General features: G+C 37.1%; 1 protein-coding gene across 5 annotated transcripts in view; it reads left to right on the forward strand.

Annotated features, from left to right (window-relative positions):
* Positions 1 to 25966, forward strand: part of LOC131077033 (sodium/hydrogen exchanger 1) — a 182190-nt gene that overhangs the window by 117060 nt on the left and 39164 nt on the right. For all 5 annotated transcript variants that reach the window (XR_009113518.2, XM_058014396.2, XM_058014395.2 and 2 more), the window contains exons 7-11: positions 19502 to 19696; positions 19890 to 19936; positions 20345 to 20411; positions 20541 to 20641; positions 20853 to 20954. Coding sequence is in view for 4 of the 5 variants with exons in the window: in XM_058014396.2 (XP_057870379.1) it covers positions 19502 to 19696; positions 19890 to 19936; positions 20345 to 20411; positions 20541 to 20641; positions 20853 to 20954 (512 nt within the window). In the remaining variant the exon portion in view is untranslated. The remainder of the gene's footprint in view (positions 1 to 19501; positions 19697 to 19889; positions 19937 to 20344; positions 20412 to 20540; positions 20642 to 20852; positions 20955 to 25966) is intronic.

The raw sequence follows: 25966 nt of genomic DNA on the forward strand, positions 1-25966 counted from the left end.
TTCCTCAATATTCAGCTTCCGTCGAGGAAAGAGCTACGACTTGGTGCTTCTTACTGGTCGAAGTGATAGCACCTGTGCCCAAACTGAAGACATACCTAGATGTGGACTTTCTGTCATCAATAGAGTTTGCCTAGTCCAAATCTGTGAAACCGATGAGTCTGGGATCTTTGGTCCGTCCGTAAAGGATACCAAAGTCTGAAGTGCCCTTGACATAGCACAGGATTTGCCTTGCTGCAGCCCAATGATCTGATGTAGGAGCTATCATGAAGTGGGAAATGTAACTCACTACATAGCTCAGATTAGGTCTAGTGGAGGTGAGATATATTAAATTGCCCACTAGTTGCCTGAAATCGGATTCATTCTCAACTGGAGAACTGGATTTGGCTGACAACTTTAGGCGTTTCTCCATAGGTGTAGATGTAGGTTTGCAGTCCTACATTCAGAACTTGTCTAGTAGAGCCCTGGCATATTTGGACTGAGAGATGAAGATGCCATGAGATTGCTGCCAAACCTCAACACTTAGGTAGTAGTGCAAAAGCCCAAGGTCGGTCATGTCAAAAGACTGGCATAAATTCTGCTTGATTCGTTGAACCAAAGATGCCAAACTACCAATGATGATCAAATCATCAACATAAATAACTAGAAGGATGATATCACTGCTAGTTGTCTTGACATACAGATTTGAGTCAGAAGGACTCCTTTGGAAACTCTGATCTATGAGGTACTTATCAATTTTCATGTACCATGTCCGAGGAGCCTGTTCAGGCCATAGAGTGCTTTCACCAGTTTGAGCACTTGGTGTTCTTTTCCGACAATCTTGAATCCAAGAGGTTGTGTCATGTAGACCTCTTCCTGTAACTCACCATTTAGGAAGGCACTATTGACGTCCATCTGATGGACCTTCTAGCCACACTGAGCTGCCATGGCTAGGACTAATCTGATGGTGCTCATCTTTGCTGTCGGAGCAAAGGTCTCCTCATAATCAATTCCTTCACGCTGAGAGAAGCCTTTGGCAACGAGACGAGCCTTGTACATATCCAAAGTATCATCAACCTTGTATTTGACCTTATAGACCCATTTTCATCCAATGGGTTTCTTGATCTTCCCAAGAGGAAGACTTGACAGAACCCAAGTGTTATTTTTCAGCAAGCTTTGTTGCTCAGTTGGCATAGCTTGTTCCCACTCAAGTATACCTTTCGCCTCTGTGTATGTTTGAGGTTCATACACACTGTGAATGTTGGCCTTGAGAGCAAAATTGACATAATCACGCTACGTGCTCTTCTTTCGAGCGGTTCTACCCTCGATGAGCTCATCATCATGAAGATCAACAAGTGTCTTAGCCCACCATTTAGGTCAGAGAGTAGAAGTGCCAACATCAGATGCAAGAGGTGCAATAGGATCAGGATCATCAAGCAGAAGATTGGAGGAATCCCGAGGAAAGTTAGGTGGTGCAACTGCGTGTTTAGGTGATCTTGCAAGAGAAGGAACTGTTATTGGTGTAGGAGTTAAAACAGTTGGAGCCCTCCCATCAAGTGGACCTAATGGAAGGCGAACACCTAAGTCTGAAGCCTTCAAAGGCTGATCCTCTGAATCCACAATTGGAGGAGAGAGCTGAAATAGCCCTCGTTCCTCATCAAAAACCACATCACGACTGAAGATGAGACGATGTGAGCCAGTTGGTAGGCTTTGTGAGTATCACTATAGCCGGTGAGCATGAGTTTCTGGCTCTTGGCATCAAACTTGGTGTGCTTAGCATTAGGGATCCAAACAAAAGCAGTGGAGCCAAAAACTTTCAGGTGACTGATTCTGGGCTTGCGACCTGATCAGGCCTCTTCCAGAGTCTTCTTCTTCACAGCCACAGTAGGAGACCGATTCAGAAGATAGACTATAGTGTTAACTGCTTCAGCCCAAAACTTCTTTGAAACACTCTTGTGTTCAAGCATAGATCGGGCCATTTCGGTAATCACATGGTTTCTCCGCTCAACGACACCATTTTGCTGAGGGGTGTAAGGTGTAGTGAGTTGGCACTTGATGCCATGTTGTTCACAGAAATGGGAGAAGGCAGAAGAACATAATTCTCCCCCATTATCAGACCGAAGAGTAACAATAGGTTGACCAAACTCTTTTTCTATTAATGCTTTGAACTTTTGAAACACAACAAACACTTCTAATTTTTGATGAAGAAAATACACCCACAATTTTTTACTAAAATCATCAACAAAAAGTAGAAAATACTTGGACCTAGTAATAGGAGTAGCCATAGGTTCACAGATATCAGTATGGACCAATTGTAGTACCTTAGAAGCTCTCTAGGAGTCACCATTCGAAAACGGAGTCTGATGCTGCTTCCCAACCTGACATGCTCCGCAAACTTCGAGGTTCTGGGTCTAAATTTTTGGCAATCCGAAGACAAGATCTTCCCGAACAAGCCGAGAAAGATAGTTTACATTTAAGTGCCCATTATGCTAATGCCAGAGTGTACTAACAGAGGAGTGCTTGGCCACCATGGCAAGCTCCTGAGAATCACCAAAATCAACTAGTCTGAATAAACTATGATCCTCAAGACCCATGACAACTGTAGATTGAGTCTTCGTCACTGATGTAAACTGAAGGTCACGTCAAGCTGAGGAGAATGTCTCAGAATTTGACTGACTGAGAGAGGGTTGAGTTCCATTCCTGGAACATAGTACACATTGAGGAAAATCAATTGCCACGCTCCAGACTGAATCTGCACATTGCCCTTTCCGACAACGGTGTACTCTTCCCCTCCAAAAATAATTGAATTTGAGTAAGGCTGAAAATTAGTGAACCAATCCCGACGATGAGTGAAGTGGCGTGAGGCACTTGAATCTATATACCAGGCAGAAGATTTTACATGGTCTACAGGTCTTTTAGCCATGAAGGCGTAAAAGGCAGACTTGCTTTGCTCAGTGTGCTCCGCTACATTTGCTTTAGGTTGTGAACCACTTTGCTTAGCTTGTGTAGCCAAGCGTTTACTGCACTCAAGTTTCATATGACCAAACTTATGGCAGTAATTGCACTGAACACTCTTCTTGTTTGAGCCTTCTGATGACGGAGCAGAGGGTTTCTACTGAGAAGACTGAGATTTGCCTTTATCCTTATGAAAGGATTTGGCTGCAAATGCTTGTTCTGTATAGGATGAGCTAGTATTGTTGTTGAATTGCTGCTTCCACTGATCCTGTTGCAGAAGATTAGTGCAGAGATCAACGAACTTCAGATCAACACTAGTTGAGGTGATGTTGAGTGTTTCGACAAAATGCTTGTAAGACTTTGGCAAACTTTTCAAGGTTATGACAATCGTGTCCTCCATATTTCGACGGATGGCCTCTAATTGGTCACAGATATCCTTGATCTGATTGAGATGCTCCTGAAAAGATTTTCTCTCATCCATGACAATAGAGAAGAGCATATTTTTCATAAAGAAGGCTCTGCTCTTATTAGACGTTTCATGCAGCGTCTTGAGATGCTCCCATATATTGGTAGTTGTTTTGCCGGAAGGTATCTGAGGAAGCTGATTGTCGGTCAATGAGAGCTTGATGAGCATGACAGCTTCACGATTTTGTTCATCAAACTTGGTCTGATCAGGACCAGTTGTAGTGGGACGGAGACCTTTCCAAGAACCAACTAATCGATGACACGATAATCAAAAATTGTGAGCATCCGTTGCTTCCAGGTATTATAATTTTTGCCCTTGAATTTCTAACTCCCCTCGAGTAGAATGTTTGTCAGAGATGCTATCACTAAAAATTTAGGTCAAAGTTGGTTGATCGGATGAGGGCACAAATATCGAGGCAAAAGTTGTTCAACACGTGAAATTGTGTAAACATGATGTGTTAAAAATGAAGTAGAGACATAAAGTGTGCACTGATTTTGAGGCATAATTGAGAATTTTTGGACACGAATCCCAATATGTGGATTGTTGACGACCCAAAAAATTTCTGACAAGAACCCAAAAGAGTTTTCGAAAAACCCAGAAAAACCTAGATAATAGATTTTTGAGAAAATTTCCCAAAAACCCTAGCCGCTGCAAAAGTACGTAGGGTTCATAAAAACCCTAGGTGAAGAAATCTGCAAACCTAGAAAAAAATATTCTTGGCCACTGAAAAATAAATTGAGGAATCTGCAGAAAAATTTGAGCAGAGTGCAGCCAAAATGGAGATCGCAAAAGTTACAAGTGTAGAAAAGATTCAGACGTGGAAAAAATCGCGATACACACAAAGGAAAACCCGTCGCTCAGAATACGCAGGAAAAGTAAAATGCTCGCCACCAAAAATATTAGACACTGGCCGTAAAGAAACCATGGGCGACGTAGAGCCGAAACAGATCATTGCAGTATGAAATCGTGCGGAGAAAGAACACACACAAATTGTGCAGATGGAACTCAGAAACAAAATTGCGTCAGAAAAAGAACGCGAAAAAAAGGAATTCGCATCGAGGAAGGGCACAATTTTTGTCAAAATCGTGAGCAGAACCCATGAAATTTGTAACACAACCCAATCGTGCACAGAACAAGAAAGCCAAACACGTGGGTTGAAGATACAAAATAGATCGTGTGAGCTTTTTTATTTTTTAAAAGCTAAGAATGAACGTGATTTTTGTATCTAGAGACGAATCCGACCCACGAACACACAAGTTCTAGGAGTATGAAAAGAAAACTCTGATCGGATTTTAGAAAAAAAGATTGGAATAATTTCGAAAAAAATTACTAATTTTAAATTTAGGATTACAAAATTTTCGAAAAAAATCTTCTATGCTCTGATACCATATTACAGAGTAATTGGTAAAAATTGATTGAATTAATGAATGATCAAACGATCATTAAATAGATTACAAGAGATCAATGTTTCTAATAAGAAACAACTGACAACCGATGCAAAAATAGAAACTACTAATATTTACAATATATTACAATATTGACCATTAATTAACTGAATCAAGATATCATTCTAATAGAAGCCACAAAAACCAAAGAATACCTTCAACTATGAAAGTATTGCAAAAAAATAATAGAACACAATATTATAATAGTTAATTAAATAACATGATAATTATTGCAAAGAGGTTCATCTCCTTATATATAGAGATTGGAGAATGAAACTATCCAAACAGATAAACATTACATGACTCACTAAAAGCAAACGAAAATAATAGAAATAAAATTCTTGCAACTGAGGTGGGATTATCACAAGTCTTGTCATTTAATAATTTAATAGTATTCTAATACCCCCCCTTTATGGTTTACTTCACTGAAAACAAAATAAAACAAACTAAAGATACTCTGAACCATGAATATGCCATTCTTTAAAATCTTTTCTTTGACCATACACTAGGTAGAACTCCATCAAGATGCCTCAAACTGCCATAAAGGTGTAGCTCTTGAGCTGAATTCCCAAGTTTGTGACTTACCACCTCAAACACCTGGATCATAGATCTCCTGAACCATTGGACAACAATCCATGCTGAGCTACACTCATTGAGCTCCACCAAATTGTCTCATAACTTTCATAAGGGTATGACTGGCAAGATCACAAGCTCCCAAGTTAACTAGGCAACCATCCATTCTGAGCTGTCTATACTAGCTTTCTTCCCATCTTGAAAGAACTGCACTTCTTTAAAATGCATAAAAAGATAGTTCTCCTTCACCATTGTCAACATTTGGAGGATCATTATAGTAGCTATAATAGCTCCTTTGGGTTTTCCTTTGAGAATATCATTTGCTTGAAATCTACAGTTCCAAGCTGTGTGGGCCATTTTCTTGCAATAGTAGCATATTGTCCTTTTGTCCTGATTAGATCTTCTACTATTTAAGTATAATGCTACCTCAGGTTGAGGATCATTTATTGTATCTTATGCAATAGTTCTCTTTTTTTCAGCTAGGAGAGCTGAAATCATGTCTTCCAGTTTTTTAGAAGAAAGTTGACTAAGAGTTCTAGGAGAAGCTGAAATCATGTCTTCCAAAATTTTAGAAGAAAGTTGACTAAGAGTAAAGATTACATTGTTTAATTTTGAAGGAAAATTGTTTAGTAAAATAGCTTTAGCATCTTCATTATCCACTCTAGCATTGACATCTGCAAGTTGTTGAACAAGAGACCTTAGATTATTCCATCAGCCATCTTGAATTTGAATACTTGAAGCTTTAAAGGGAATTTCGTATAGTTGCTCCAAATAGTGTATTCGAATTCTCCCAATTTTCCTTAGATGAATTTGCCAACTCTACATGATGTAACTCAAAATTGGAAAGGGCAAGACCAATAATGGCTTTGGCTTTATCATCTCTGCTTTGCCGTTTCAGTACTTCACTAGATTTTAGTTCATCTATTCGGATTTTTACTTTCTAGGAGTGGAAGTTAAAACCATAATATTTATCCAGTGGAATTTCAATTTTCGAAAAATATAGAGAACCTAGATAATAAAATTGAAAATCTTCAAATCCAGATACCTTTTTGCCAAAATTTAAATTTAAAGTGATAAACTGCTAGCCTAGTTTTCATAAAAACACTAAGCACCTTTACTAGCCATGACCAAAAATAAATCCTAGAATAACTTTAAAACCCTTAGTCATTGCTTTGAATTGAGCCCTAATCGAAAAACTTTTTTTTTAACTTCTGCCTGCGTGTAATGTCCCCCCTTTGAAATATAATTTAATAATAATAATAATAAAATTAAAATACAAAATAACAAAAAACAAAAATTAAATAAAAAATATATAATTAAAATTTGATTAAAGTTAATGAATGGTCAAAAGGCATGAAATGATAAGTTGCGACTCCCCCAAATATGAGGTATAAAAGGGAGAAGGGAACTCTTTGAAGGGGGGATAATTTGGGAATCTAAAGTGCAGATCCAATTTAAATAAGTGCAGATCTGATTGTGAAAGGTTGTGTCTCTTTCAAAGGACAGAAATAATGAAGAGTTGCACTCTTTCAAAGGGTGCTAATGATGAAAGGGTGTGTCTCTTGCCAAAGGGCATACATGATGAAGAGGTGTGACCTTTCCTTCACATGGAGAGATATAAAGGAAAGGAATTTCTGAATACACATGATTTTTGTCGTGAATACCCTAGCGATTAGTTCATGAAGACGAAGTTGTGATTTTGTTGAGGAACCTGGTCGTGAATCTCCATGTTGAAACCCTCATGAACAAATCACTTTTTTGCATAATTCCTTGCTTTGATACCATATTGCAAAAATTAATAGAACACAATATTCTAGTATTCTATTAAATAATAGGATGATTATTACAAAGAGGTTCATCTCTTTATTTAGAGACTGGAGAATGAAATCATCCAAATGGATAAACATTATTTTACTTTGTTGGTTCCCTAACTTCCAGTAACTCCTAAAGATTGACCTAAAAATATGCTCGTAGTTGTTGGAAGTTAGACCAACAAATAGGAAACACCTTCAACTGTGTTTTTCTCTACGCTTCAGGCCTTGCAAAACCTAGGTGGGTCCCCCTAGTAAATTGATTCTCGTATGCTTATGACAAGGATTTGAGAATTAGATCTTAAAAACATGCAAGCTTCTTGTGATCAGTTTGTTTCATATATGAAGATTTCAAACAAATACATAAATATAAAATGGTTGATTTAAGATTTATCATTTTATGGTCAATTATGAGGCCAAGGGAGAAACTGGACTAATTGGTGGCAGTGCCTATTAAGGGTGACAGAGTCAATACAACACATTTATTCACAACGTATCAGTATACTCCAATGATCAATCAAGAACTAGCAACTTGTAATAATTTGACCTGCAAAGGGCTAACAGTGTACCCCTTTGAGATCTGTTATGTAACAGCAGTGTTCTTTATTATCTTCAATGAAGAAATCACAATGTTGCTTGAACAAGACTAAAAATGAAAATAATACAGGTGCAGCAAATGTGCACAGATGAACATCACAATACTTGATTATTTTTCTCAAAAGAATACTGATTCACAAAATGGAGATGGCACACACTGAGAGGATGTATTCATATATGTTCAGATTAGAGTCTGCATAGTTATTACAGAAAATTGCTGTCACTGGTTGTGTACCCAGAAAAATAGAACACAAAAGCAATCAAGTCTCTGCCCAAAGTCTTCTCAGATCCCTTAGAACTTTTTCCAAAATCCTCAAAAATGCTGTTAAATCCCTTTCTTAAAACAATAGAATCCAATTTAAGTCATTGTGAGAAGTTGTCTACATCCAATGTTGTGCATTCATCCTTCCCTTCATTCTTTTAGGAGGCCTTCTAGGAGGTATACCACTGAAAACCTTGCTTCGCTTGGCTAGCAAAGCTTGCACATCAGGATGATAATTCCTCTTTTCTATTTCAGGAATAGTAGGCATAGTTGTTGTGAGGTTGTCATACTGCGTTGGAAAGGCCGTACCATTGCTAGTAACAACCTTTGCTGTACTTTGACTGTAGGGCTGTATCATTTACATATTGCTGACCCAAGTGATCTGCTGCCATAATATTATTTTTGCTAACAACTGCTGTAATAAGGTTATCGCTGGGTTTCCTAACAACCTTTGCACCATACAATTGCATGATATATTGTGAATGATCCTTTAGAATGTTACGTTGTCAGTTATAATATTTAGAGTTAAAGGGCTTTGCTGTTAATATTGTTGCAATAGTATTTTATTTGGGATTTTCTGAATAATATATATTAACAGACTTTTTAGCTGTACCTTGCATCAATATTGTTAGTTTTCAGATAGTTTCAATATAGATATATGATATAGGCTTAGTTTCTGTTATGTTTGAGTGATTTGATGTAGGCTTACTTTCTGTTATAAATATTCAAATATTGCATATTACTAGAAAATACAAAAGAATTTCATAGTTTATCGAAATACTGGAACGAAACGTTACACAATTTCTATTTAATACCTAAAAACCACAGCTCACATTTGTTTTGTGTTTTCATTTTTTACACCACATTTTTAGAATTTACTTTTGCAAGCAAGAAGAGGAAGGAAATCTGGAAAGATAGGTAGAGTAAATTTTTGAATTTTTTCTCATTTAAAGATATTTCTAGCTGTAATTTTTAATTTTTGTTTGTTAGCTGCCCCTTGCTGTCCCCGAAAATCTAGGAGAATTTTTGTTGCCCCTAAAGTTCTGTCCCTTTTCCCCCAATTTCAATGTCTTGGAAAATTGTAGAAACATAGGAGAAAAAGAAATATTCTAGTTTTATGAAGATGCTATGGCTTGTATGTTCTACATAAGTCCTTTGGCTTGTTTTTGGACAGAAGATTAGAACCACGATCAACTTCAATGGCAAAGTCATGGTTTGCCTTGTTGCTTTGTGGTTAGAGATGCTGTTTAGAGTGATTGAATCAAAGGTCAGGGCCTTTATCGATAGGGGATATTTGAATTATAGGCCTTCTTTTGGTTTGTTTAGGCATATTTCCTAGGATAAGCCTCAGTTCCAAATAATTTTGTGAGTATTAGACACACTTCTAGAGTGGTGATTAGGGCTGGTGGCTAGGAAGATAAGGATGAAGGCACAACGTTGGATGCATTGGCAAGTGAGTAGGTGTGCTTAATAGTTGAGGAAAAGAATGAGGAGATGAGAGATGGAGAGGTTCAATAGGATGTTCCTAGTGGCCAAGGTTTGCAGTGGATGGTGGATGACACATGATTAGATGGCAGATAATGAGGATCTATCGACAATGTTCTTGTTGAGGCAACAAAGGATGTGGAAAGAAGGAAGATGATGGAGCAAGTGGTGGTTGCAGAGGCTTCCTTAGTTGAAAGAATGGTTGCAGCTCCCAAGTTTAGCTGTTTACCTTCCTCAGACTTAAAGCTGGATCTTGTTAACTACCCCATCTAACTTCTGGTTATGGAAGAGCTCTTCCTATGGCAATAGAGTTTATGATAGAGAGAAGTTGTAAGGAGATGATAGAGGATGTCACTAGCATTAGAGATAATTTAGAAGACCTTGGCCTATGGTGTTCCCTAGGAGAGCAAAGATAGGGGTACCTGTTGGAGAGGAGATCTTCCTTTGGCAGAAAAGGTTGTGATGGAGAGAAGACATAAGGAGATGATAGAGGAGTTAACTACTATAGGGGATAACCAAGAAGAGCCTCAACTTATGGTGATCCCTTGGAGCACAAAGACAGAGAGACTTGTTGGGGAGGTATAGAAACTTGGTAATATTAGTATCACCGTTGACTTGAATGATGAGGAGCTGAATCCTTATTAGCAAATTTTTTCTTGTGATGTTTTAATACCTATTGCTCGTACTCTTTTTTTCTAGTATGGGGTGTTGGCTTCAAAACTTTAGTTTTATAAGTGTTTTATATGCTGTTTTCTGATATGTGGCTTCAAAGTTTGCAATATTTTTGTGAATGTCTGAAGATGTGCTTTGCCAATTTATTTATTTTTAATCTCAATATTAAAAAAACATTAGAGGACACTTTGACCAGAAACTAAAAGAATGCATTGTTTAGTCCTAGTGATGATGTTCTATGTTAGTTGCTGGCTGGTTTCCCTCTTTTGTTTGTTCCCTTTTGTTTCTCCTGATGATTTTTTCGTTGATCCTTCCAACTTTCTATTGCACTTGTTTTATGTATCTAGATCTGAAATTAGTGGTCAGAAAGGACATTGTTTGGCTAAAGTCAGTTTCGCTTTTATTAAATTAAATTTTTTTCATTCTTTATTTTTTGTTTTTACAGCAGGAAAAATTGTTGGGTTTGATAATCTTCCACTCATTTCTGTGTCACTTGATGATAGAACAAGGAAGTTAACTGAATAAATGTTTCTAGTTTTGAAAAATCCACACAATAATAATTTATATCAAGATGACTTTATTAAATCGTTTCTAGTTGACATGGATAAGTTATCATTTTTTTTTTAAATAATGAAAATAATACATTTATATATTTATAAAAAGATTACATTTCAAAACCAGCAGTTTATGTAAGCCAAGTAAGCTGAATGTATTGGGTATCCCGGTACTGACTACACAACTAGCTTTTTTAGGTCTAGTCTTTTGACATCTGTTAATAGAAAGAAAATAAAAAAAATTAATATTTTGAACTAAAAGTATGAAGCACTAATTACTTTGGACTGCAAGTAGTAAGGCTATAACAAAGAGCACATACCAAAGGTTTTTGAAGCTCCTTTAATGATAAAAGTATTTTTTACTTGGGAAATAAGTGAAAGGTGGTTGCATCTTCCTTGTTAATACTTGTTTTAACTCCAATACAGCTGAGCTGGCATGGGGATCCCTCGAGAGATGGGCTCCTTTCAGTTGAACTTGAGGCTACAGTTATGAATTACAGGTTAAAAGCTATATTACTGGATCTGCCTGCATATTGGCTGGATCCAGGTTCGTTTCAGATTGGGTTTGATCTGCTTGCATATATGGTTAGGATTTTGGAGAGTGGGGTTGGGTTTGTTTGGGATGAACCTCGTAGGATCTGGGGAAACCCAGGTGAACCTAGGGTAAATCCATCCATTTTTTTACCCTTTTCAATATTTTTTGCGTGATTAAATTTTCTTTTTTCTGCTTTTGACATTGCCTTTGGATGTTTCCAGTTCCACTTTCCAACATGTTACACTTGAGTTCAAAAAGTGTCCATGCTTTAAGTGTTAGTGGCAGTGGCATTGCTTGTGGTTCTTCAAATGTTCCTACATCATCTAATATCGATGATGATAATGGTGTTGATAATTTAGAAAATCCTTATGACACTGAAAATTGATTGTTGAACTTAGTATTATTATAATATTGAAGCTTGAGCAATGAATATTATATAATATTTATCATTTACATTTTAAATGACATTAGAGTTTATGGTGGTTTCGTTGATTATATTATGATATATGGTATTCTAACCTTAATTCCTGTTTTTAGTTTGCAGTATATATATATTAAAAATGAACCCAGCCCCTTTAGTCAGCAAAAAATGCCTATTGTTATGTTTGATAATATTTGTTATCTGCCAATGTATTAATTGTTCGTATTAAGTGGGTTGTCACTCTTGGGTAGTTAAGGTGTCGGTTGGTTGATGGTTGTGTTCCTCTCGGCAACCGTCGGTTCCTTTAAATATGTTGTGTATAGCCAAGGAAGGTAGTATGGTATAGTTGGATCTATTGTAATCCTTGGCCGACCATCTCTGGTCATCTACTTCGTAATAATTTCATGTGTGAAGAAATGTATATTTCTCTGCTATGTTTGGTATGCATTGCCATGTATATTATTATGTCCTGCATTTAATTTATCAGATATAGCAACAAACATTTTGGCTTCGTTGCCTTAAAAGAAATCGTGTCAGCCTTGAGTGATTCCTGCCCGTAGACCCTAATAAAGGTGAGAAGTGGCCACAGGGTGGTAAATACCAAGTGATTAGGTGATCCGCTGACCCTCGGTCGGAGGGAGCACAGGGGCGAGTCAGAGCTTGGAAGTACTTGGAGTGTTGGGATGTTGGAGGTGGACGTGTAGAGGACGCACACGTGGTCAAGAGTGCAAGGAAAGCACTAGAATGTAGCGGTCGGAACAATCCACCCAAGTCCGACACACCTGGAAGTACCCGGAGTGTTGGGGAGACTGGAGGTGGACATGTAGAGGGAAGAGGAAGACTGATGATGACGATAGCACCGAAGGTAGCAGTGATGAGGAATCCAAAACCGTATAGACCCTTCAACGGGATATTTTGAGAATGATGAAAGGATTGAAGGTCGAGAAAGGAACCAATAAAGTAATGAACTATGGAGTACTGAGTGCAAAATTAAGGGGCACAAAAAAGGAAATTGCCCTAGAAAGATGTTTTGTGAGATTTGCCAGGTGATGGGTCATTCAATAAAGAAGTGTCCATATAATTTGAAGACTAGAAGTATAGAAGTACTCTTGACACAAGGAGAGTCTAGCCCATCAAAAACACAAAATATATTGCTTGGCAGCAATGGAAAAAAATGAGGGCGAAACCAAATATAGTATGACTTCAGAGGACATACTATCATACAGTGTCGACAATATAGTGAATGGGGACACTTTGCGAGAGACTACCAGAATAAGAAAGATAACATACAATTATTCTGCAAATGGTGTGAACCGGGGAATCATGAAGACTCCGACTGTCCGAAGCAAAAGGGTATTAATATGTTGGATGTGGCAGAACAAGATGAGGTAGTTCTAGAAATCACGAGAGTACAGACGAAGAAGTTAGTGTATTTAGACTCTTGTACGGAGAAGGAATGACTCCGAGAAGCTAGAGCCTAAGTAGAACAAGTGCTGGCGAAGGAATGAGTAACCCCTAATGGAACTGCAAGTACGTCATTGTGGGAGTCAGAGAAGAACATAGTTTGGCAGGTGCTACAGACAACCATACCCATCAAGGTGGTAGACCTTCTTCAAACTATGCCACAATTGAGAGTGGCAATTACCAACACGGTCAGTGACAACACAATTAGCCAAAAACAATGCAAACCACAAGAGGAACCGACGGGGAAACCACCGCATGAAGGCAATGAGGCCAGTGATCCAATGTTGGTGATGGTGAGCATCAGCCGACAGTCATCGAGATGAAAATAATGGGGAAGAAGTTGACAAACACCATCGTCGATGGAGGCTCGAGAGTAAACGTAATGCTAGAAGACACTTGGAAATGTCTAGGGAAGCCGACGCTCTGGTCGTCGACCTTCCACTTGGTAGGTGCTGACTAGCACGACATTGAGCCATTGGGAACATTGATGGCACAAAAAGTAATGATTGGGACACAACAATTTTTCTTGGACTTCATAGTCATCCCATTGCAGAAGGTGTACAACGCACTCCTTGGGAGAGGATAGTTGATTATGGCCAAGGCGAATCATAATTGGAAGCGGAACACACTCTCGATCGTGAGTGATGGGAGGAAGTACATCATCGATCTGAGGAATCGGGCGGTGAGTAAAGAATTGACATCCTCCGACTTAGAGTCCGAGGTTTGAGAGTTAGGTATGGACAAAGGGAGGAAAGGCATGGAACCTAACGATGAAGGGGTGCTCGAGCTGGAAGACTGCTTTGAAGATGAGATGAGTTCCTTGAATGGATTATTTCACTGGTAGATGAAGGACAATGTATGGAGGGGGAAAGTAAATTTGAAGGTAACCATACAAGTTGAAGTTGTATGCCATAGATATCCAGAGGGTAAGTTCGTATGCACGTGATGAGCTGTTCGGAGAGAGAAAGTGTTTGCACGAAGAATGGCCATATGGGGTGGGTGAGAAATTCTACAGGAAGTGTCAAGACTGTATGGGGAAGAAGTGTCAAGATCGTACGAGAAAGTAGTGTCTAGGCCGTACGTGAGAAGTACGTCGTATGGGAAGACAAAGGAGTGGAGGAACCTGTTCGGGCTGAGTGGGTGGCTGTACGTGAGCAAGATGGTTGTATGTTGGAGGAGCCCATACAGACTCAAGAGAAGAAGGTCGAAGTCCTGCAAACACTGTACCGATAGACAAGTGGAGCCATATGAGGATTAGGTATGTCGTACAAAAGTAGAGTGTTGCAGTACTGGACATCGTACAAAGGAAGCACAAGTGAGAAAGCTGTATGACAATTGAAGGAAGTATGCAAGGATTCGTACAACGCACATAGAGACCTGCATGAGGATGGAGAGAAACCGTACAAGGCACAAGGGAATCCGTACGTGGTGAAGACTTGGCCGTACATGGAAGCAATAGGTTCGTATGGGTTGCACTTAGGTCTGTGTGGGTTGCACTCAGGTCCGTACGGGTTGCACACGACACAATGAAACACATGAAGGGAAGTTTGCCAGGATACCGTATGGAGAAGAGAGGAACACATCGTACGGGCATCACCGTCCATATGTTGCAGGACCAAGGGAGGAAGCAAAGTCGTACGCGCAAGAGGTTGACAAGTTGTACGAAAATATACTGTATGAACAAGAACTCCATACGAAGAAACAAGATGAAGAGTTTGTATGCTGGGGGAGTCTAGCCGTACAACCTTTACTGTACACGAGTGAGACATATGCGAGGAAGCGTTACAAGGCAAAAATGGAGGTGCCACCTGGGCTGTACAAGATAGACCTCACCAAATAGCACGTGGTAACAATTTTTGGGCCATATGCTGCACGGTCATCTTAGTGCCATCCTTCCATATGTCTTTAGCACATATTGAATCAATGTGTCATCTTGGAATCTCATTGGAGAGTAGGACTTGAACATAATTTTGATATGAAATCGCTATTTTCTAGCTCTAGCAGCATTATTTTTGGTGTCCTAAAAAATCAGAAAAATGATGTGCACCATGGAGTTTTGTGTGACTTTGAGGGTCTTAATTTGGTGTTGGTGAAGGGGGTGCTGCCCCTTGACCCCGCCTTGTATTGTGATAGGGAGCGTGCCCTTGGCGTTGCCTCGAAACCTCGTGAGGGGCATTACCTTGCCCCTCGAGTCCACGAGGGGCACTACCCCTTGACCCCACTGGGGGCGCTGCCCCTTGAACCCATTGGGGGTGTTGCCCCCAAACCGCCATTTGATTTGACAGATACACAACAAGTTGGGGTTGTCCAGTCCAAGTCATTGCCTACATTCTTGTCATTAGTCTTCCCAAATATTACTTGATGTTTATTTGTCCTCTGACTTTTTCTTTTGGGGGGGATGATGTGGTTGGCATAAAATGCCTATTGTTATGTTTGATAATATTTGTTATCTGCCAATGTATTAATTCTTCGTATTAAGTGGGTTGCCACTCTCGGGTAGTTAAGGTGTCGTTTGGTTGATGGTTGTGTTCCTCTTGGCAACCGTCAGGTCCTTTAAATATGTTGTGTATCGCCAAGGAAGGTAGTATGGTATAGTGGGATCTATTGTAATCCTTGGCCGACCATCTCTGGTCTTCTCCTCTATAATAATTTCATGTGCGAATAAAGATATATTTTATTGTTGTGTCTGGTATGCATTGTCATGTATATTATTATGTCCTGTATTTAATTTATCAGATATAGCAGCAAACAGCCCCAAGCTCTTTTTGGCTGGATCCATGAACTGGTTCCACAAACTCAGATCAGGATCTGTACCAGATCTGGTAACATAGGTTAAAATCCAATTGTTGCCTTTTATTTTCTCCTTGGTTGATTGTCTGTTGCATAGTTTCAGCAAGTTTTGTTTTGTTATTATTTTCGCTAAGAATTTCCCCAATAGCCTCCTGACTATTGTAGAGATGCTGATAGTTGTAGGTTGGATCAATTAGAAGAGACTTCAACCAGAAAACAGAAACAATGTGTTGTTTAGTCCAAGTGATGATGTTCTATGGTAGTTGCTGGATTTTTTCCTCATTTACTTGTGTTCCTTTGCATTTCTCCAGATGGTTTTTTCATTGTTCCTTCTAATCTCTAATGTTTTATGTCTCTATATGTCAAATTAGGGGTAATAAAAGACTTAATTGGGCTGAAGTCAGTTTCACTTTTATTAAATTAATTTTTGTCATTATTTATTTTTTGTTTTGCAGCAGTAAAAATCTTTGGATTGGATAAACTTCCACTCCTTTCTCTGTCTCCTGATGGTATGGGAAATAAATTAGCTGAATAGTTGTTTCTTAGTTTTGAAAAATCCACACAATGATAATTTATATTATGATAAATTTTTTTAAATCATTTCTAGTTGTTGTGGATGAGTTGCCAAAATGTTGATAGAGAGTCAGGTGTGTGAACAGAAATCATGTTAACCACTTCAAAATCACAACTTGGCATACCAGAGTTTCCAATGGTCTGAGTCTTATATGGTGAGTATTTTTACCAGACTTTTTTAAATATTGAAAATGATATATTTATAAAAAGATGAGATTTCAAAAATCAGCACTTTATGAAAGCCAAGTAGGCTGAAAGTAGTAGGTATTGATTACAAAATTAGTATTTTTAAGCTTAGTCTTTTGACCTCCAGTAATAGAAGCATAATAAATGAACGTAATATTTTGAATTAATTGTAAAAAGCACTAATTACTTATGGACATCAAGTAGTAAGACTATAACAAAGAGGACATATCAAATATTTTGAGAGCTCCTTTAACACACAGAAGGATTCTTCCTTGGAAATAAGTGAATGTTGGCCGCATCTTCCTCATTGACACTTGTTTTGACTCTGATACAGCTAAGCTGGCATGGGTACCACTTGAGGCTTGGGTCCTTTCAAAGGTTGAACTTGAGGTTACTATGGTGAATTAAATGTTAAAAATCAATTGTTTCCTTTGATTTGCTCCTTGGTCAATCTTTTGTTGCATAATTTCAACAAGTTTCCTTTTGTTCTTATATTCACTAAGAATTCCCATAATAGACTCCTGCCTATTGTGGAGATGCAGATAGTTGTACCTTAGAATATTAGAGGACACTTTGACCAAAAAACTCCAAAAATGTGCAGTCTAGTCCAAGTGATGATGATGTTCTATGCTAGTTGCTGGTTGTCGTTCCTTCTTTTTTATTTATTCCTTTGTGTTTCTCCAGATGGTCTTTTTCATTATTCTTTCCAACTTTCTGTTGTGTTATACATCTAAATGTCAAATTAGGGGTCAGAAAGGACTTCACTGGGCTGAAGTCAGTTTCAGTTTTGTTGAATTGATTTTCATGATTATTTATTTTTTGTTTTACTTTTTGCAGCGGTTTAATAATGTTAGTAGAAAGAAATTAACCGAATGGTTGTTTATTATTTTCAAAATAACCATACAATAATAATTTATACTAAGATGATTTTATGAAATCATTTCTAGTTGTTATGGATAAGTACAAATTGCCAATCGAGAGTCAGGTGTGTGAACAGAATTCATGTAAACCACTTCAATATCACAACTTGGCATACCAGAGTTTCAATTAGTCTTGAGTCTTATACCCTGAGCATTTTTGCTAGTTTTTCTTTTTAATAATGAAAATGATATAGTTACATATTTATAAAAGATTAGATTTCAAAACCGGCACTTCATGTAAGCCAAGTGAGCTGAAATTAGTGGGTATTGATTACAGACTTGGTTTATTTTCAAGCTTAATCTTTTGACATCCTGTAATAGAAAACATAACTAAGGAACATAATTTTTTGAAATAACTTAAGAAGCACTAATTACTTGTGGGCAATTAGTAAGACTGCAAAGAAAGATTTTGAAAGCTCCCTTAACCCTGAGAAGGATTCTTTATAGGAAATAAGTGAAAAAGTTATTGCATCTTCCTTATTGGTACTTGTTTTGACTCCAACACAGCTGAACTGGCATGGGGATCCCTTGAGGGATGGAGTCCTTTTGAAAGTGGGACTTGAGGTTACTATGTTGAATTACATGTTAAAAGCCAATTGTTGCATACTTTCAGCAAGTTTCCTTTTGTTCTTATTATTACCAAGAATTTGCACAATAACCTCCTGTCTATTGTGGAGATGGTGACAATGACAGTTGTAGCTTAGACTACTTAGATATTCCTTCTGTTGTCTTATGGAGTTCTGCATCAATAATTGGTTCTCTTTTTGCTAGTTGATATGACTAAGAAGCATAGAGATGCGTTGCTGCAGAAGGGGTATATCAGCCCTCAATTCTTTCATTTTTGGTGGCAACCCAGCCAACATATCATAACATTAGCTATTGAAATTAACTGAGGATGAATTGGTGTTGGTGAGATGGGATTGCTGGTTAGGAGGAGAAATATTATGATTTTTCTGAGCATAAGGCAATGGTAGTAAAACCAAACTGCTATTACTCTGCCACCTGTGGAAACAAAATACATGGCAGCAGCTAATGAAACACACGAGACAACATGGTTCAGGAGGATTCTTCATGATTTACAGTGGCAATACTAGAGGGCCTTAAGTTGTTCAATGACTGGTGGAATGTTTATCATGCAAGGATCAAGTAAAAGTACAACAATGTTTAATTTTATAATGGTTGCAACATGAAGAAATCAAGTTGGCATCTTGTGCTATTCAGCTTTAAGTGGCAAACATCTTCGCCAAACATGGTGAAGAGAGAAATTTAAAAAAATTAGCAACTTGCGTATTCTCATTGTTAACAACATAAGGTGTTAGAATATGGATGTTCATACTGTGAACATGGATAGTAGACAGCAGAGTATTAAGGTTGTACCGCAGAGTTATGATTTAGAAGTATGCATCACAATAACTGTATTAAACTTTGATATTTATACATGATACATAAATAGTGTACATGATAGGCTGTAGACAGAGTTGGAATTTATAGAAACTGAAGAAATAGGAGATGAAAGATTGCCAAAGATATTAAATTTACTTTTCAGTATTTTATTTTTGATCATCTGTACAGATTAATGTTACATTAAGTTCCTGCATGTTATGTGTTTTTCTTATGAGATTCAATGCAATGGGTTAGTTCCTTTGGTGTTGAGCGAAGAGAACAAAATCTAAAATCCATGTGGTTTCATTTTATGAATAATTTTATATTATGTAATTTATACTCCTGGTGTTCCTATCTGTTTGTCAGCTAATGTTTGTATTATTTGGTATGACATTTCTTGAGAAATATAAATCTGAATTCTCTTATGATGCAGATACTGAATCAGGATGAAACTCCTTTGCTTTATAGTCTGGTATTTGGGGAAGGTGTTGTAAATGATGCTACATCTGTTGTTCTTTTCAATGCTGTTCATAACTTTGACCTCACTCACATTGATGGCATCACGGCATTGCAATTGTTTGGCAACTTTGTTTATCTTTTTCTCACAAGCACAGGATTGGGAGTTGCAGTAAGTCAAATCTTCATAAACAGCCAACTCTTGCTTGAATAGTCCTGAAGATAAGATTTATAATGTGGATTTTGTTTTGTTAATGAACTTATACATGTTTTTCTCTATTAATGTAAGCTTTTGTGGCGCTGCAGTGAATCTATAGAGGGTCTGTCTTAATGCTTTCTTACTCTTCTTTCCAATGATATTGCAGGCAGGGCTTCTAAGTGCGTATATCATCAAATCATTATATTTTGGAAGGTTGGCTGAAAATTACAGTAGTGATTCTTTATTATCTTGCTGGCTAGCTTTTTGTTATTTAAGTTCATAGAGCTTATTTTCTTATTCAAATACATTACTGAAAGCAAGGCAATCATTTTGAATGTCCTGCCCTGGTCTTTTGTTTTGTTCTTTTTAGAAGTTTCTTCCAGTTTGCTTTGGGTAGATCACACCTTGTTGACATGTGATTATTATTTGGTCTGTTTTTCTGAAGATAAAACTTTTGGTTTATATCTTCTACTGAGCATCACACATCTTTGCTTTCCAAAAAAGTCTGCTTTTAATTTTGTTAATTTTTAATAGTTGTGGTGAGTGATCTGGTAACCTTTTCTTTTATCATTTTCTCTGGTGATTAATTGCTTATTGTATGTACATTCATTATGTTATCAGGCATTCTACAGATCGCGAAGTTGCAATCATGATACTCATGGCCTATCTTTCATATATGCTTGCTGAAGTAAGCATATGTTTGCTTTGGATGGCTTTGATTGCTATTATTATGCATTTTTAGGTTTTTTGTACTTGAATTATTTTTCATTATCTTCCATTTTAATCTAGAATTTTGAATTACATGCCTTTTGTGCAGCTATTTTACCTGAGTGGCATTTTGACTGTTTTCTTCTGTGGCATTGTAATGTCTCACTACACATGGCATAATGTTACAGAAAAATCAAGGGTTACCACCAAGTATGTAAAAGAGTTCACTTGAATATTTGTATCTTTAGAACAACAAAATAAAATTTGTTGATAGCATCTTGTATTTGTTGTTATTTTTTCTGGTTTGAATTGCACATTTAGCTTTTGGAAAATAAAGGATGTCAGTCAAAGTCAAATGTAAGATATTCCTTCTGCCTCTTTTGTAATTGTCATCATAAATCATGATATTCAATGGATGCAGGCATGCATTTGCGACAATGTCTTTCATTTCTGAAATATTTATCTTTCTTTATGTGGGAATGGATGCCATGGACATTGAAAAGTGGAAAATGGCACAAAGAAGGTGAGATGTGCTATTAAATTGCATTTAGTTGTTATCTTTATTTTCTTAACATGATTTAATGTAAAGCTCAATATATATTGGTGCAAATAGGATTTTAATTATATGTTAGCATTTAACAATGTGCCCATTCCTTCTTGACTAGAGTTGACATAACTGCAAGGTCACCTATGTTTAGCTGAAGGAACGTGGAACTAGTAAATTTCAGCTTCAAATTTATATGTCATATCCTTGAGTGAAGACATCTTAACAAAATTATGCAAGATTTTCAATCTTTGCTTATGGTAGTAGAATGAATCAATTGTCTTAAACATTCAGAATAATTATATCCTAATATGTAATATCATGGATATTTAGAGTCTAGACAATGGAATAACAAGAAATTAATCCATTAATGAAATAAGAATGTAAATGAAAACATTGGTAGTATCTACTATCTACAATTGTAGCTTTACTAGGCACTGGGATGAGGAGTATTTCTTCAGCAAGCAAGGTTGATCAATTGCAAAAGTTTACCTCGTAAAGGTGAGCCGCCTCCAAGTAGTTGGTCTTGACTCTTGAGTATTGAAACAATGCAAGTGCTAATCACATTGGCAAAGAGGTACTTGGAGAGGTGTGTCTGTTATCAAAGTCCTTGATTTGGCTTATAATATTATTCCTTATAATTTGTCCTAACATATTGAAGTGAATATTAGAATGCATATATGGTGCATAATTGTCACATGTTCTTGGATACTTGAGTAACTTTGTTCACAAAAGCATGTTTTCCCATTAAATATGTTATTCACTTATCACTTATGTTGATTGCCTGATCCTTTTAGTCTGCTAAAATGTCGATTAATATGCCTTTCCCACACAAAGGATATAAAGTCAGGCAAAACATTCTTCAGAATTAATTCCAATAACCTTTGATCTTTCATGTATCTAATAGGAGTGCACTTTCCAATTGCAAGGAGGCCGTTAAAATTGTTTCTTTTTCTGTTTGGATCCACTGCAAAAGTTATCAAGTTGGAGTCATTGCCCAAGTTATGTAAACACCATTTCTTGTTTTTGATGCAAAGCACATGTAGTATATCTGAAACCTGTCGCAGACAATCTTTGACTAGTAATTGCTACCTAAGAAGCATTTGTCACTTAGGAAGTATCTGTCTGAGACATCCCTTTTGAAGTCTAGTATCAAAATATTATAACACCTACCCACAACTGATGGTTTTAAGGAGTGTTCCATGGGGTTGTGTCCCCCTTGAAAATCCAGATATTTTTGGGATAAGGATGTCCTCAAGATGCAGGAACTTAGGGGAAACGTCCCCCTGCTGTCTTGCCACCACCATTGCTTGTCAAGGGATGTCTCCCTCAAAGAGCTAACTTTTTTGGGGCATCCCTTTGTTTTTGCAAGGAGACATTGGGACCCTTAGGGGACATAGTTGTGTATCTTGAATGTATCAGAAATGCCTACATACCCCCTTTGCTATTTATCCTTAGGGGACATAGTTGTGTATCTTGAATGCACTGGAAATGCCTACACACCCCATTCGCTATTTAACTCACAAAGTTCATTTAAAAAGAAAAACATAATTTTTTTATGTTTGTGCTAGTAACCATAACCTAATGGTTTATGTGTTAGGGTAGGAAAACTGAGAGCAACATTAAGAGAAGGCATTAGGTACGTCTTCATTAATTGAATGGGAGAATTAGGAAGACTGAGAGCAAGAGGAAGAGGAAGAGCTAGTGCTAAGTCTCCATGTAAAACTTGAAAATTGTGTAGTCCTCCTCATATAGAATTGGGTATATTCGTTAGCATAATTGCTAGTTTTCTAAACCCTTGTTCACTACCATCCTACCTCCATTCCACTGCCATCTCACTGTTGTTACACAGCCCCTTTGCTATTTAACTCACAAAGTGCATTTAAAAAAAAAAAAAACAGATTTTTTTAATGTTTGTGCTAGTAACCATAACCTAATGTTTTATGTGTTAGGGTAGGAAAACTGAGAGCAACATCAAGAGAAGGTATTAGCTAAGTCTTCAGTAATTGAATGGGAGAATTAGGAAGACTGAGAGCAAGAGGAAGAGGAAGAGCTAGTGACTAAAACAAAAAAATTGTGTAGTCCTCATCATATAGATTTGGGTATATTTGTTAGCATCATTGCTATTTTTCTAAACCCTTGTTCACTACCATCCTACCTCCATTCCACTGCCATCTCTCTGTTGTTACACACCCCCTTCGCTATTTAACTCACAAAGTGCATTTAAACAAAAAAAAACAGTTTTTTTTTTTATGTTTGTGCTAGTAACCATAACCTAATGGTTTATGTGTTAGGGTAGGAAAACTGAGAGCAACATCAAGAGAAGGCATTAGCTAAGTCTTCATTAATTGAATGGGAGAACTAGGAAGACTGAGAACAAGAGGAAGAGGAAGAGCTAGTGCCAAGTCTCCATGTAAAACTTAAAAATTGTGTAGTATTCATCATATAGAATTGGGTATATTTGTTAGCATCATTGCTAGTTTTCTAAACCCTTCTTCACTACCATCCTACCTCCATTCCACTGCCATCTCATTGTTGTCCCATTGCCTTCCCAGTTTTAGGCCATTGGTCCCCCCAACCTCAAGACTCGTCCTAGTGTCTTAAGAATCTTTAGTTTTAGTTCCATTGGAAATAGGATAATTCTCGTGCAATATTGTCTCCATTGCTTGAACAATTGTTTTAGGAAATATTAGTCATATTTCTAGGTACACATTTGTTGTGTTTGTGTTGTAATTTGATTAGTTTGCAATCAAGTATTGTTGTGAATCTTTTCAAATGCAATGTGTGGGATGATTGATTGATTAAGGGATAATTAGGCATAAATTGCATTTGGGAGGGGAATGCATTTGAGAGTGTGGATGAAATTGTTGAAATGTACTCATTTGGTACTTTGTTTGCACATGGATAGGCACCAATCTTTTGATTTCTAATCACTTCTTTTCAAATAAAAATGATAAATCTGTAGAAACCGAAATTTATTTTGTTTATTCAGCAACAATTCTCATAACGGCCTTGTCTCTTCTCTCTCTGCCTGTACATCTGTGAATGCATAGTTAGAAGACTCTGCAAGACTCGCCAAACTCTTGAGTCTCTGAGCTGGTTGAGCCAAATCGACTAGACTCTTGAATCGAGTGTGACCGAATCTTGGAGAGTGCTCGGTTAGGGCTCCCAAGGCCTAGGGTTGGACTTCCATGTCCTGAGCTTAGACTCTTCTAGCACTTGAACATAGCAGACATAGTGACTAAAATCTCAAATTTTGAGAGTTTAAGGATCACATGACATGTTTAATGTTTGAATTATGACAGATTAATAGTCAAATTAGACTTTTATGTTCTCTAAATGCATCGATTTCTTTCTTTTTGTGTGATAATGAGGTTTTTTTTGGTCGAGTCTATGCTGAGTCCATGCCAAGTCTTGAGTCCAAGTCAAAATTTTGGGCTGCTGAGTCGAGTCTGAGTTTGAGTTTTTGAACTATGTGTGAATGCATTTTTTCTGCATATTTCAAGATCCCTTTTATATTCCATCCTTAACTAACACATTGTGGGTTAGTGACATAAAATTGGACTTATCTTTGTGTCCTCATAGGCCTAGTTTTGTGGTGGATATTTTTAGAAGAGTTGGTCAATTTTTTTGCATAGATAAATTAATTTTGGTCATAAGCATATGTGTCCATGTGGTCATGTAGAAGAATTGTCCCAAGTCTTGCAAAACTCAAAGTGTAGGAGAGAGGGCCTTCTTTCATCCTTGGGCTTGGCCGTTTGATAATTTTGATAATGGAAGTTCATTATGCCTATGAAATCTAACAAATCCCTAAAGTTGAATGGCATAAGATTCTTTAATGAGCTTCTTAGGAGTTACTGAGAGTACTGGAACAATAGAGATCTCCAACACAAACATTAAGATGCAACAATAATTCTTTCTTTATCAACTTTTTATTTAAATGTTTTCATTTATGATAATATTAGTATTGTTAATTCTTAGAACTTACTGTAGCATTCTATTTCATATCGTCCAATTGTATCCTATCATTGTAAGGTAATGTTGATGTGTTTTTTATGCTCTTCAAACACATAATAATTTACCAAGTATTTTATCCTCTCTTGAACAAAGATTCCTCAAATGCTAGATTGCATGATCAAACGAGGTGACTCCAAGGTTTCTTTAGTTGAAATGATGTGATATGCTGGTATCACAAAGAAACTTATGCAATTGTTCTTAGGATCGTATCAACTCTTTCACAAGGAAAACTCTAATTCCAAATTCTAAGACTCAAATGACTTATGATTTTCAATAACGCTCTTGAAACTAATCCTAATAAAGGCTTTGAAATAAAATGTAAAAGAATGAGGGTTTTAGAAATCTAAGCTATTCTTAACAATGCAAGAGATTATTATTGACTTAGTGAAACCAAACCATACTTTGTTTCGCCATAGGATAAAGACTACACAAAGATGATGCGATCTTCTAAGGAATGTCAATTATTTTCAAATTACTTTTGCACATCAACAACATGAACAATGAGCATAAATCAATCGAAGTTGAGCTTTGTAATAAGTTCAAACTAACCATCCACTGCATTTGCAATCAGCAAATTACAAATGGTATGAACATGAGAGGTTTCACCACAAATCAACAGCAATGTCTTTCATTCAACTAAAACTCCATTAAAATGATCTTAAAATTAATTTGAGAAATAGAAACCATGCTAACATCCAAAATAACTCATAGGCTCACCAAGCTTCAATGAGTTTGTACTTATTTCGGTAGTATCTCCAAAATAACTCATAGGCTCACCAAGCTTCAATGAGTTTGTACTTATTTCGGTAGTATCTTAGCAACAATTCCAACAATCTCTTGCTACAAATGAAGTGAGCAAGCCTTATATAGAATTCTTATTACAAATGAAGGGCCTAGATTGATTTGAAATCTATGGCCAAGATAATTCAAAACAACCCTAATTAAGGTTTGTTACAACTAACTACCTAATCACC

The sequence above is a fragment of the Cryptomeria japonica genome, chromosome 9 (assembly GCF_030272615.1).
Source record: "Cryptomeria japonica chromosome 9, Sugi_1.0, whole genome shotgun sequence".
Lineage (NCBI taxonomy): Eukaryota > Viridiplantae > Streptophyta > Pinopsida > Cupressales > Cupressaceae > Cryptomeria > Cryptomeria japonica.